Raw genomic sequence first — 13239 nt, forward strand, 5'->3', positions numbered from 1 at the left:
ATAATAATAATAATAATAATAATAATAATAATAATAATAATAATAATAATAATAAAGTTGGAAGGGACCTTGGAGGTCATCTAGTCCAACCCCCTGCTCAGGCAGGAAACCCTATACCATTTCAGACAAATGGCTGTCTAGTCTCTTCTTAAAAACTTCCAGTGTTGGAGCATTCACCGCTTCTGGAGGCAGGTTGTTCAACTGGTTAATTGTTCTAACTATCAGGAAATTTCTCCTTAGTTCTAGGTTGCTTCTCTCCTTGATTAGTTTCCATCCGTTGCTTCTTGTTCTGCCTTCAGGTGCTTTGGAGAATAGCTTGACTCCCTCTTCTTTGTGGCAGCCCCTGAGATATTGGAACACTGCTATCATGTCCCCGCCCCATCCTTCTCTTCATTAAACTAGACATACCCAATTCCAGCAACCGTTCCTTGTATGTTTTAGCCTCCAGTCCCCTAATCATCTTTGTTGCTCTTCTCTGTTATGATGAGCTGATTCACAAGAACCCCTTTTGAGTATTTGATGGAGGCTCAGAAAAGAAACAAAATTCTTCCAGATGCAAACAAATGCAGTAAGGTTTATTGTTCCTTTTCAAGTAAATAATTTGTGTTTCTCTCTTAAGTATTCAGTAGATGTAATTTAATAACCAATGCATACATTTTTGTACAAATTTTACAGCTTAATTGATTCTTTATTATTTCCCTAATTCACACAGGGAAAGCTACAACATGCATTTCAACTTTGATATGCTCATTCTTTTAGGCAGCTTTGGTGTTTCTTGGGCTTGTTTTAGCCTGGAGAGGAGGAGGAAAAGAGGGGAAAATAACTCTTTCCTAAACCTTTTGCACTATTAAGTCCCAGCGGTCTTTTCCATCAGCCTGACTATTCTGGAGATAGATCTCTGCTTGCTCCTGAAAGGTCCTCAGTTTCAAATTTCTGTCTAACTGTTCCTAGATTCATATATCACCTCCAATCCACACAGCACATATAAAATGCCAACAATGCCCAACTACCTCCTCTATTGCTTAATATATCTGCCCCATTTATATACTCTCCCCAAGAGAGACCTGTGCCTAGCCCCAGGTATATTCTAATTAGACAAGACACGTTGCATAGATTTGGTAAACAGACCCCTCCCCCAGAAAGCCCTTTAACTTTGGGGCCAATTTACCACTCTATCCCAATCAGAATATCTAACCCTGCTTGCCTATCTCATCAGAAAAAGTTCTCTTATTTCTCCAGTGGGGATGGAGGAGAAGATAGCCATTATATAGTGATTTAGATACCAGGCTAGAAACCAGGAGACTGTGAGTTCTAGTCCCGCTTTAGGCATAAAAACTAATTGGGGTGACCTTGGCCCAGTCACTCTTTCTCAGCCCAGCTCATCTCACAGATTGTTGCTGTCAGAAAAATAGGAAGAGGGAGTCTTAGGCATGTTCATTGCTTATTTATAAAAAGAATAAAGGCGGGATATTAATAAATCAATAAATTAATTTTGTGTTTTAGCCACAATTTTCTTATCTCTTTTTTTCTTATAATTCCTAGACTGAGCCATACTGGCATTGCATGGAATTTTGTCACAGTGTCTCCTGGTATAACTTTTATATTGCCTAGCACTGTACATCTGGGCAATTTTTTGACATCTCACCTTCATCAAATCATGCTTGCTTAAATTCAATATAATCTGAATCAATGATGTCAAAACAGGAATTATCAATAGGTTTGTACTTAAGAAACCCTGACCTCCCCAAATACGTTTTTTAATTATTATTTTGTTTCATTTTTCCTGAGAACTGAAAAAAATGAAAAAATAATTTTGGTTACATAATACTTTCTTCAAGAAAAGGAATGATGGCTATGTAACAGGAAGATTTTCTACAGAGGATCATAGTAAATCTTATTAGTCCTATAATTCCTGGTAAGTGATGCTTGCCAGGAAAATAAAATGCATTTCTGCTTTCAGGATGCTGTCAATTGCTTCCTTGTTTTAGTGCTCTATTGGGGCAGTTTTGTATGGGTTGAAGGATCTTTTCCTGTCCTCAGCTTCCCTAACTAGGAGTCAAAGAACTGGAAAGGCAGCAGAGCAGGCAGCATTTATTTCTTTGTAAATTAGAAACCAGGAACTAGCTACTATGCTTGCTCAAAAGAATACAGCAAGTCTTAAAAGTTTGGGCTAGAAAGGGCTCTTCTGTTCCTCTCTATAAGCTGAGCTTGACATTTAGAACAATAAAACAAGGCAAAGATAGATAAGATAAGATAAGATAAGATAAGATAAGATAAGATAAGATAAGATAACCTTTATTGTCATTTTTATACTGTGGGCACAATGGCACACATCAAAAATGAAATTTAGTTGCCCGCTCTCAAAGTGAAACACATACATGACACACACCTAAACATACTATGAACAACATATGTATAGACCCACATCCTTACATATACGTAGCAATAAATATTAAATATTGTCCATCTTGAATATATAACGGAAGGAGGAAGCTTGAGAGTTCGCAAGGTTAATGCTGTATGGAATGAAACTCTGGCTGAATCTGGACGTTCTGCTTCAGATACCACGAAGCCTCCTTCCAGAAGGTAATAAGGAAAACAGGTCATGAAGAGGATGTGTAGTGTCCCAGATAATCTTACAGACCCTGCTCAAGCAGCGCTTCTGTGCTATGTCCTGGATGGGAGGGAGGGAGCTGCCAATGATCTTTTCGGCCATTCTCACCACTCTCTGCACCCCCTTCCTGTCTGAAGCAGTGATGCCTCCAAACCAGACTGTGATGCTGTATGATAGGATGCTCTCAATTGTCCCCCTGTAGAAAGTGGTCAGGACAGGGGAACAGATTCAAAACAATCCTTTTTTATGTAAAAAGAAAACAAAAACTAGAAGTTCAGAATTCTATACATTTTGTTCCATTTCATTGTATTGGTATATTTCCATAATCTGTGTCAATAATTGAAAATTTACTAACTTGTATCACTTGTCCAAACAGTTTTGATGAAACACACAGGTTACAATTTTTACACCATACATTATGAGCTTATGAGCCTGTCAAATTACAGTACTATACCCCAAAGTAAGAAAGTAATTGTAAAGTTTCAGAGTATTTTTAAAATATTTACTATAAGTAATTTTTTTCCAGGCTTCAACTTTCCACAAATCCTACAACTCTAACGAGTGACTGTTTCATTGTATCTTTGGCTGGAGTGTTCCACTGTTCTGTAAAACGCTGGCTGAGGAATTCTGGGAGTTGAAATCCACAAGTCATAAAAGGGCCAAGTTTGAAGACTCCTGTTCTTAACTAATGGTACTTCTTAATCCCACAGACTAATAACACAGCTTTTACTCTTTTTTGCATAACATACAGTATGTAGTTTAACATAACAGTTGAACGCTCCAGCCAAAGATACAATGAAAAAGTCACACGTTATTATAAGATGTATAAAATGAGGCAGAATTCTGGTTGGCTTTATTCATCTAAAATTACCTTGAAACATTTTTAGTGCAAAAAGTACTCTATATATTAGTCCTAGTTCCTGAAATAGGAAGCAATGTCTAGCAATTGAGGTAGTTTCTCAAAGCCTGAAAGTTTTAGGACAGTATTTCTCGTTATCACAGGCAAGTAAATAATGTTTAGAATCCTCTCCTACAGTATATAGAACTTACATTAAGTGAGTTAAATTATCAGTTATCTAACACATTTCCAAGCTAACAGTCCTACTATTGCTTACATTCAGATAAATATGTATCTTACGCAGAATGCATTGCGTACTTAAAATTCAGGTTGTTTAGATAGAAACGAGAAAATATATGTACCATTTTTGTTCTTGATGATTTAAAAAAGTACAGGAAATTGCCTAATGTTGACATTAAAATCCACTTTAACACACTTGCAATTTTAAGTATCTCAGTAGATTATAGTCCTGGAAACATTTCCTAGCATTAACATTTTCAACAGCAATGTGCATTTATCCAGCTTTTTTTTTCTTAATTCTTTTCAAAATGCCTATAAATCAAAGTAAAGTAAATTTTCTGGGAGGCATAACAACTTATTATAATTATACATAATGAACATTGTAATAAAACTAGTATTTCCAAAAATACAGTCAACGTCTGTGTTCCATCCCCGATCTTTGCAGTGTATCATAACAGAATTACAGGTAGTCCTTAACTTACAACAGTTTGTTTAGTGACTATTCGACGTTACAGCAGAAAAAAAAACCTTATGATCATTTTTCCCATGATTATTACAACATCCCCATGGTCATGTGATCAGAATTAAGACTTTTGGCAACTAACTCATATTTATGATGGTTGTAGTATCTCACGGGCATGTGATCACCTTTTGTGACTTTCTGAGAAGCCAGATTCACTTAACAACCATGTTACTAATTTAACAAGTGCAGTGATTTACTTAACAATGGTGGCAAAAAAGATCATAAACTGGGGCAAAATTCATTTACTGTGTCGCTTAGCAACAGAAATTTTGGCCTCAATTGTGGCCCTAAGTGGAGCACTTACCTGTAGGATGCCCATTTTCACTTCAGTATTTCTACTCTGTGCATCAAGATGCATATTACAACAATGTGACAATGGGGAAGGGACTCTTGCTTTATTCACATGGAATGTACTCTCTCTCCTACAGAAGTAGCTAAGTGAAATTTCTTAATGACTCCATGTTGGAATAAGGAAATTCTGTTCTAATTGGATTTAAAGGCAACAACCCACTTCAACATAAAGGAGACATCAATAGTAACTATATTTTTAATGGTTTTATTTGCTGATACATATTCCAATGGATTAGACCACTCAGCTAAAATTCTAGGAATTGAAAGGAAAGAAATCTTAAAGTTGCTTAGGTTAAGAAACACTGAAATAGAATATGAAATTGGCTGCATTTAAGGGATGTGCTGTTACAGAATCCTCATTCTATTTTTCTAGATTTTCTCATAGCCCAGCCAAAGCAGCATACAATGGTTATATTAAATCTGTTGCATGTTAGAAATAGAACCAATAAACTGTGTACAGAATTCTGAATTGAAAATTATTTTATAGTAGCCATCGATTTTATTAGCCAATAAACCAGCTGATTAACTTAATAGCAATCATAGAGATTTTATTAGTTCATTAATCCTCTAATTTAGTGTGTATTTATGGGAAGAAAGGAGCAGCAAATGGAAATGGCATCAGTTTGTACACTGTGGAGTTCTTATAAAGATGGGAAGGTTAATATTGGATCTGGAATATGTAATAACCTTGTTTTTAATATGCAGAATATCTCCTCTGGCAGAGACAGCTAGAGAGAGGACATGTGAATACATTCATTTTATATAGATTAAAAAAACATAAATTAATGGAGTATTATTATTGAAGTTTAAAATGTTAGTTATAGAAATTACTTTGCGCATTTTTGGGCATTTCAGTTTAGATGACTTGAAATTAGGCCCATTTGGAAATACTATGCTTCAGCTGACATCAGTGGATATAAAGTTCTACAGACAAATTCTAGAATGATTCTATCATATGCCTATACAAGTAGTCCTCGACCTATGACCACAATTGAGCCCAACATGTCTGTTGCTAAGTGAGACATTGGTTAAGTGAGTTTTGCTCCATTTTACAACCTTTCTTGCCACAGTTGTTAAATTAATTACTGCAGTTTTTAAGTTAGTAACATGGTTGTTAAATGAATCTGGCTTCCCCATTGATTTTGCTTATCAGAAGGTTGCAAAAGGTGATCACATGACCCCAGGACATTGTAACCGTCATACTGTGTTTCCCCGAAAGTAAGGCCTACATCAAAAATAAGCCCTACCTTGATTTTGGGGGGTGGGCCTAGTATAAGCCCTACCCCAAAAATAAGCCCTAGTTTTGTGGCAAGGCACACACCTAAAAATCAAGCTAGGTTGGGGGTGGGTATGTGGAGCTGCCCCACCCGCTCCGCACCCACTTATCTTGCAGCCAGGCCTCTCCTTACTGGCCCGGCTCTTTTTCTGAGGCCTCTTTTGCAGCCAGGCCTGCATTTCTCAGTCACAGGACTTTCTGGAAGATCTGTGCAGCCAAGAACTGAGCTATGGATTCAATCCATAGCTCGGTTCTGCAAGACCTCAGCAGCTGAGCACCAAGCTATGGATTGAATCCATAGCTCGGTACTCAACTGCTTAGGCCTTCTGGAAAGGCCTGACTGCAAAATGCAGGCCTGAATGCAGCTGCAGAACTTTGGCCCCAGAAGAAGTGGACCGGCTGGATGGGGCTGTCAGTGCCGGAGGTGAGGTAAGGCCTACCCCGAAAATAAGACCTGGTGCCTCTTTTGGAGGCAAAAAAAAAAGACCCGGTCTTATTTTCGAGGAAACACAAAAGATATGAGTCAGTTGTTAAGTATCTGAATTTTGATCACATGACTATATATATATATGATATATATAGGTGTGCATGTTCAATAGTGAGTCATACCTTTATTTCTCCAAAGTTACTGAAGTTCATTTACCTAAATGTGAACAAGATTTTGCACTATTTGATATATTTTTGCTCAGCCATTCACATACTGCCAAAAAAAGCAAGATCCTGGAACTGTTGCTCAGACCTCGTCCATCACATCTCTATCTTATCTGTTAAGTGCAGCCTGTTATAAAATAGCATTAGTGTCTGCATTACCAAAGCCTCTTTTGATGATTCTTATGTGTCACTGATGATCCTCATCTGGGTTTGCCATTAATTCTTCTAGCAAGATGCCTTTTTGTTTCTAAAAATTAACATTTAGAATAGCAAGTACATTATAGTGCCTTTCTAGTTTTCATGTCACTTCAGTCCAGGTGATAAGAATGACCTTTACAACTGAAACATCATACAGAAAATTCTGATATTGTACATAATATTTACAAATGGAAATGCAAGTCTTTCTTTTTATATATCATAAGAAAATAACAGCTTGGATCTGTTGATTGGACTTTCTGAGAAGTGACCTACTACCTGGTTACCATGTTTTCAAAAAAAAGTCTTATTCACCTAGATAAGTAAATATCGCAGAAAATAGTTTGATAAATTGTGTGTCGTTCTTACCAGTAACCCTGAATGAAGTAAAGGAAAGAGATACAAGAGAAAGTGAAATTTTAGCACACTGGATCTTGAAAGGAAGATGGGGAACTTGTCATATTTGGAGGTTGTAACCTGAGATCTTAAGAAGTTTGAAAGAGACAAAATGTAATTGCATACTTTTCCTAGAAATGCAGGCTCATTTTATTACAGTTAATACTCGTCAATGTACACCTGAGGTTTTAAAATGATTCTGCCTCAAAATATATGCACGCCACTTATCTTTTCCTTTAAAAAAGGAGAGAACTGTTCACTGGCTGGTAGAAGCCTGTTTTTTGCTTCCAAAGCAAATGCTTTCAGAGATCAAATGTTTCTAAGGAATGTGACATTATGGCTATTAATGAATGTAATGTAGAAAACTAAGGTGTTCTTAAAGGTAGCTCTTGCTGTCAACTTCTAGATAATTTGAAGGTATTAGTGCTGCTTCTGTTAAAATTGCGAGGGGAGGACGATGTGTATGGCTCCTGTTTCAATTATAAATGCCAATTCCAGCAGCATTCGGCACTACAATTTAATGATTTCTTTGAACCAGTGTAGGAATATATGGTTTATTGAAAACCAACATTCCTTAAGTATAATAAAATCACTTTATTTATTGAAGAGTGTTCCTTTTATAGATGAACTGTTAAACTGAATGCTGATTGAAAAAGTCTTTATTTAACTGTGGGCCACGTGCACCTTTACGAAACAATCATGATGCTACGATGCAGTCTCTGAAGATTGTATCTGCCATAGCTTCAACCTATGCATTTGATTTTCATTTAGTTCTGAACAAAGATCATGTTTTATTTTCTAGCAATTCGGGAAGAAAAAGACAATGTGAAATCCAATTTTACCACCATTATTTGCAAAACATGAGAATACAATGAATTAGAGTGAGATTTTTTAAAAACATTATCTATCTGTGTTTTCTTCTCAGCTGGAAATGTTGTTCCTTCCTCTACAGGATTCGATACTAGCATATTACCTATCTGTAAGGATTCATTGGGCTGGATGTTCAACAAACTGGATATGAACTATGACCTTCTCCTTGATCACTCTGAGATCAATGCTATTTACCTTGATAAGTATGAACCATGCATTAAGCCTCTCTTCAACTCCTGTGACTCCTTCAAAGATGGAAAGCTTTCCAACAATGAGTGGTGTTACTGCTTTCAGAAGCCTGGAGGTAATTGACCAAATTCAACCTCAGATAAAATGGATTACAATTCAGTATGCTATACTTTCCTTCCAATAAAATTAAGAGGAAATGAAGTCATGATGCTTTGTATGGTATTTATAACCATACTTCCACAATACAGCTGATGTGATATTTACTGGGAGGAACAAGCAAATTCTGGAGTTAATGAACATCTTTAAGAATGGTATTGATGTTCGTATTCATGCACAAATGATTTGATGCCCCATGTATCTATTCATCTAGAAAGCAGTGTTTACATGTTAAGTGTCTAAGGATGCCAAAATCCAAATATTCAATATTTGAGTCTAGTGAATAGTAGCTGAGTTGCTGAACAGTACAGGAAGCAACATTATGTCCTTCCCATGTGCATTACAATGTACAGAGTCCTCTCCTTTCTTTAGTTTTGTTTTTATTTATTTTTATAATATTTATTGTTATGTCTTAATAAACTCAAACCAACTCTGGGGACTTTATGGGTTAAAACTCTTCAAGCTGTTCTGTCTTTCACCACATTAGACAATCCTAGTAAATGCTTTTCTGCTTTCTACCTCATGTTCTATCAGCCTTTTCTTGATCTTCCATTCCTTTTTTGAACATTATCTTCTTTTCCATAGATGCATCTGCCCTCATGATGCACCCATAGTTTTATAGCTTTTGTCTTGTGATTTGAGCACTAGGGCTTGATTTCTTCTAAGAAGTTGGTTCTCTTGGCTGTCAAAGCAGTTCTTCCCCCTCCATAGGTCAGGGGAATTAATTTTTTTCTTCTCACATGATAAGCCATCCTTCACATCTGTATTTCATACAGGAGAAGACCAGTGAATGGATCATTCTAGCTTTTGATTTAATTGAAATGTCCTGATTTTTCATGAGATTTATAAGACCCCAAATCTTTTTGCTTCATGTTATCAATTCTGGAGCCTAGAACTTTGAAGTCTACAACTTCTGTCTTCTAACTATTTATCTTAAATTCTTCTAATTTTCCAGTAGACATGATCTATATTTTCTTGATGTTCAAAGAAAGCCCTGCATTCTCACTCCCTTGCTTTAGCAATAGCAATAGACTTAGATTTATTTACTGCTCCACGGTGCTTTACAGCACTCTCTGAGCGGTTTACAATGTTAGCATACTGCCCCCAACAATCTGAGTCATTTTACCAATCTTGGAAGAATGGAAAACTGAGTCCACCTTGAGACGGTCAGGATCAAACTCCTGGCAGTGGGCAGAATTAGCCTACAATACTATATTCTAGCCACAGCACCACCAAGACTTTGTTTTTAGAATGATCAGTCTTAGTTCTTCTTCAGTTTCTACCTCAGAATTATCTCAGGTCATTTACTTTTCTTCCACTGATTTTGCTACTATTTGTTGAAATCAAACTCCATTCTCATTGTGGCATCCTGATTATTATAGAGACTTCTTATCGGAAGAATCAGATTGTTGATTCTGAAGTCTGCTTAGTCAATTGCCATTTATCTCTATATAAAGTTCTAATCTTTTCTGAAGGATTTTCATCTATATCTTGTTAGCATGTGGTATTAAAGCTATTCTGTAATTCTTTTAAATCTACTGTTTTATGGATTGGGATAGGCCTTTTCCAGTTTTTTGGCCATGGTTTTTTTTATATATATATTAGTCAGCAGAGAGCTATCATGATCTTTATTGTTTTCATATCAGTTTTATTTAAGAACTCCATGGCAATTTTATCCACAACTATGGTTTTTCTAATTGATAGTTATTTTATAATAATCAGACTTTCTCTTCAAGCACAACCGATTTATCGTCAACTTCTTCTGTCTTGAATACAATCTTATCTACGTTGGTTGTCTTGTACAATTTGTTGATTTATTCCTTCCACTTTTTAAAACAGTACTAGACAACTCATGACCCTTTGGGTCATTGTTTCAGATATATTTCCTTACCTAAATGAGAAACAGAATGACCACAAGTAAGCAAAAAAGCAGTGAGAACGGGAGCAACTTCCTGCTGGCTTCCCCATTGACTTTCCTTGTGAGAAACTGACAGAGAGCATTGGAAATGGCAATCATGTGACTGCAGTTGACATAGCAGCATGGCGGCATGGCAACACTAAAGCAACCACAACTTTGCCAAATTTCAATGGTACAGGAGTAATGGGTTCCAGATTTTCATTTAGCCCATTTGAGGTACATTGATTAAAAAAAAAAATTGCCATAAGGTAGACCATTTCACCCAATTAAAGGTTACAAACAGGAGAATTTTATTAGTATATAGATTTTTCATCATTGAATCCTTTTCATGCGTGTTCCTTATGACATTGACATGATGTTGGATTATTTCTGCAATTTCTTTAATTCTCCTAAACAGATCCCTTGTTCTTCCAGTTTTGTCTTTTTCTTCTGTTTATACGCTACGTTTTTATGTGCTTTCCAGCTTCATCTTTTAATTTCTTCCCACAAAGGTCCAGGTATTTGCTCCTGACTTCAAATTTATATTCCTCAGGAATACGTTATATCTCATTGGGATTTGATTTTTTTGTAGTCTTGTTCACTCTAAAGCATATTTATATGTTGAGCAGTCTGATCCACATTCAGCGCCTTACAATGTTTTACAAGTCAGCAGAGAATTTTCCCATATGTTGCTACATAAGATGTAATCTATTCCAATACTGTGTTGTTCATTTGGATATATTCAGGCATATAGCTGTCATTTGGGCTGCTGAAAGAATGAATGAATTAGGAACAAAACCAACCATTTTCTCCACAGAAGCATCAGTCATTGGCCTCAGGTTCCTAGTTCATATTTTCAGTTTTCAATGGAGGTTCCTTTTGGAATTTTGCATTAAAGTCAGTATTTATAGCTTGGCCCAATTCGAAGAAACCATAAGTGGGATGCAGCATAAACATTCCTTTAGTTCTTCCCCCCTCCCACCCCTTTAACATAGCAATTAGTCCCATAACCAGTATACTTTCATTAACTTGCCCTATAACATTGTCTGCTCCTCCAATGTAAAATGGATTAATAGAAGACACCTGACTTTTCCACGACCTATATCTATTTATTACCAACTGTATTCCCTTGAGACGGAAAACAAAAACATTTATTGATATGCTGAGCCTGTTTGAGATCAGGGAACAGCTTTTTCCCAGATGAAAGAAAGGTTTTGTGTAATTTAGTAATTTAGGATTATTTTCCAGTGAGTGCAATGATTTCTGTTTTGGAGCTGTTTTTCCTATCCAAAAACATAATTTCAGATATGGAAGTGTTTTGCTTTTTTCCTTTTGGCTGTTTCATTTACATTCTTCATTTAAACAGAACAAAGGAAGATTGAATGGCGGCTTCAGAAAGACACCAGCCAGACAGTCTCTAATATATTCAAGGATAAATTTATCAAATTTAATATATTCTTTTGTATATTTCTTTTCTCCATTTCATGATGTATTGGCCTTTTTCATGCAATTCTTCTCTCTGTTAATATGTTTTATATGTTTTGAATCCTAATATTTCATTTTGAACAAAATATTCTATTTTCAACCACATTTTTCCAAATTACTATTCTTTACTCTCTCCATATTTTTCTTGCTACATTACATTTCTGGATACATAAACAAAACTATTATTACATAAACAAAAGACATCCACTCAAAAAGTTACATGGTATTAGAAATCTGTAGAGTATTCTGCAAAGGCTGTGAATCTGTTTCCACATCCTCAGAAGCAGCTCTATATCAACATGACACCTTCTCCATCCCATCTGTTTCAGTAATAGTCTAAGCAGGAATAACAGATGCTTTAGGGCTGCTTCTGAGAGAAATGGGAAACTATTCCCATTTGCAATATCCCACACAGATTTTTGCAAAACCTCAGTCTTCATAGACATTCAACTTACAGGTAGGGAAGAAAGGCTCAGGAAAAATATATCTGACATGTCCACACAAAAATATCTGCCCTTCTCCATTGTAGGACCAAACATGTAAATCATGCATGATCTGCTACTCAGCTACTACAAAATACAACATGTTCTATCACATGAGGACTTTGTTCCATTGATTAAGCAGCAGGATGCTCCGTAAATACCCTGAGAAATATAGATCCTGGTCATCAGTTGCAATTAAAACTTCAGAACTGCTTCAGCTGCTATTAGTTTATAGCTTAGGCAATTGCTTAAAATGTGGAAATTAATTGACAAGCCAATGGTAAATTAGCATCCTGTTTATATCAGGCTGATGAAGAGAGAGGAAAAAAAAGTGTTTAACAATAAAATGCCCCCCAAACACTATTTTTAAGCATAGCAGGTTGTGCCTTTTTTAATTAGTAAAGCTAATGCCGTGCATTTGTTCTGCTGTACTGTACAAGCATATGTAGTTCATTCATTCCCAGGTGAGCAATCGACTACACTGCTTGTCAATTGTGAAGCTAATCATTAGAGGGTCTGTCCCTCACCATCTGGAAACTCATTCTCATGAATTATGTTTTAGGCCTCCCATGCCAGAATGAGATGAACAGAATTCAAAAGATGGGCAAAGGGAAGAACTTGCTGGGTAAGTTTAGTGATTTGCCACTCACTCAATCCATTACTTCTTTAATAAATAATTATTATTAGAACATTACAAATGTATTGGTTTATTTTTATATGACTGTCTTTCTCATTTGAGCAGCAAACAAGCTAACATAGAACAATATAAAACATAAAACGTACAATGCTACATATATAATTCAAAAGGAAAACATCAGGCAGAATAAAAAAATATAATATCGACCCACATGGGTTTAACTAACTACGTAATTCACACGCCTGGGCAAACAACCAGGTTTTCCAAACTTTTCAGAAGGCAAGCAGGGTTGGAGCCAATCTGATCTCAACATCAGACGTAGCCCAAGAACAATGTAAAGAAATCTAGCCAAAGTTCAGTTCTTTATTTCCTGACACCATATAGACAGGATCCTGCCAGACTAAACCCATAAGATGCCAACCCAAATGATAGATCCTGG

The 13239-nt window shown here is 36.2% G+C and overlaps 1 protein-coding gene across 1 annotated transcript in view; it reads left to right on the top strand.

Annotated features, from left to right (window-relative positions):
* SPOCK1 (SPARC (osteonectin), cwcv and kazal like domains proteoglycan 1) overlaps positions 1-13239 on the top strand; it is a gene marked incomplete at its 5' end in the record, with an annotated part of 31168 nt that overhangs the window by 5808 nt on the left and 12121 nt on the right. The window contains 2 exons of the mRNA XM_015826953.1: positions 8037-8258; positions 12726-12788. Of these exons, the coding sequence (XP_015682439.1) occupies positions 8037-8258; positions 12726-12788 (285 nt within the window). The remainder of the gene's footprint in view (positions 1-8036; positions 8259-12725; positions 12789-13239) is intronic.

The sequence above is a fragment of the Protobothrops mucrosquamatus genome, unplaced genomic scaffold (assembly GCF_001527695.2).
Source record: "Protobothrops mucrosquamatus isolate PMUCROS unplaced genomic scaffold, P.Mucros_1.0 scaffold3402, whole genome shotgun sequence".
NCBI classification, from domain to species: Eukaryota; Metazoa; Chordata; class Lepidosauria; order Squamata; family Viperidae; genus Protobothrops; species Protobothrops mucrosquamatus.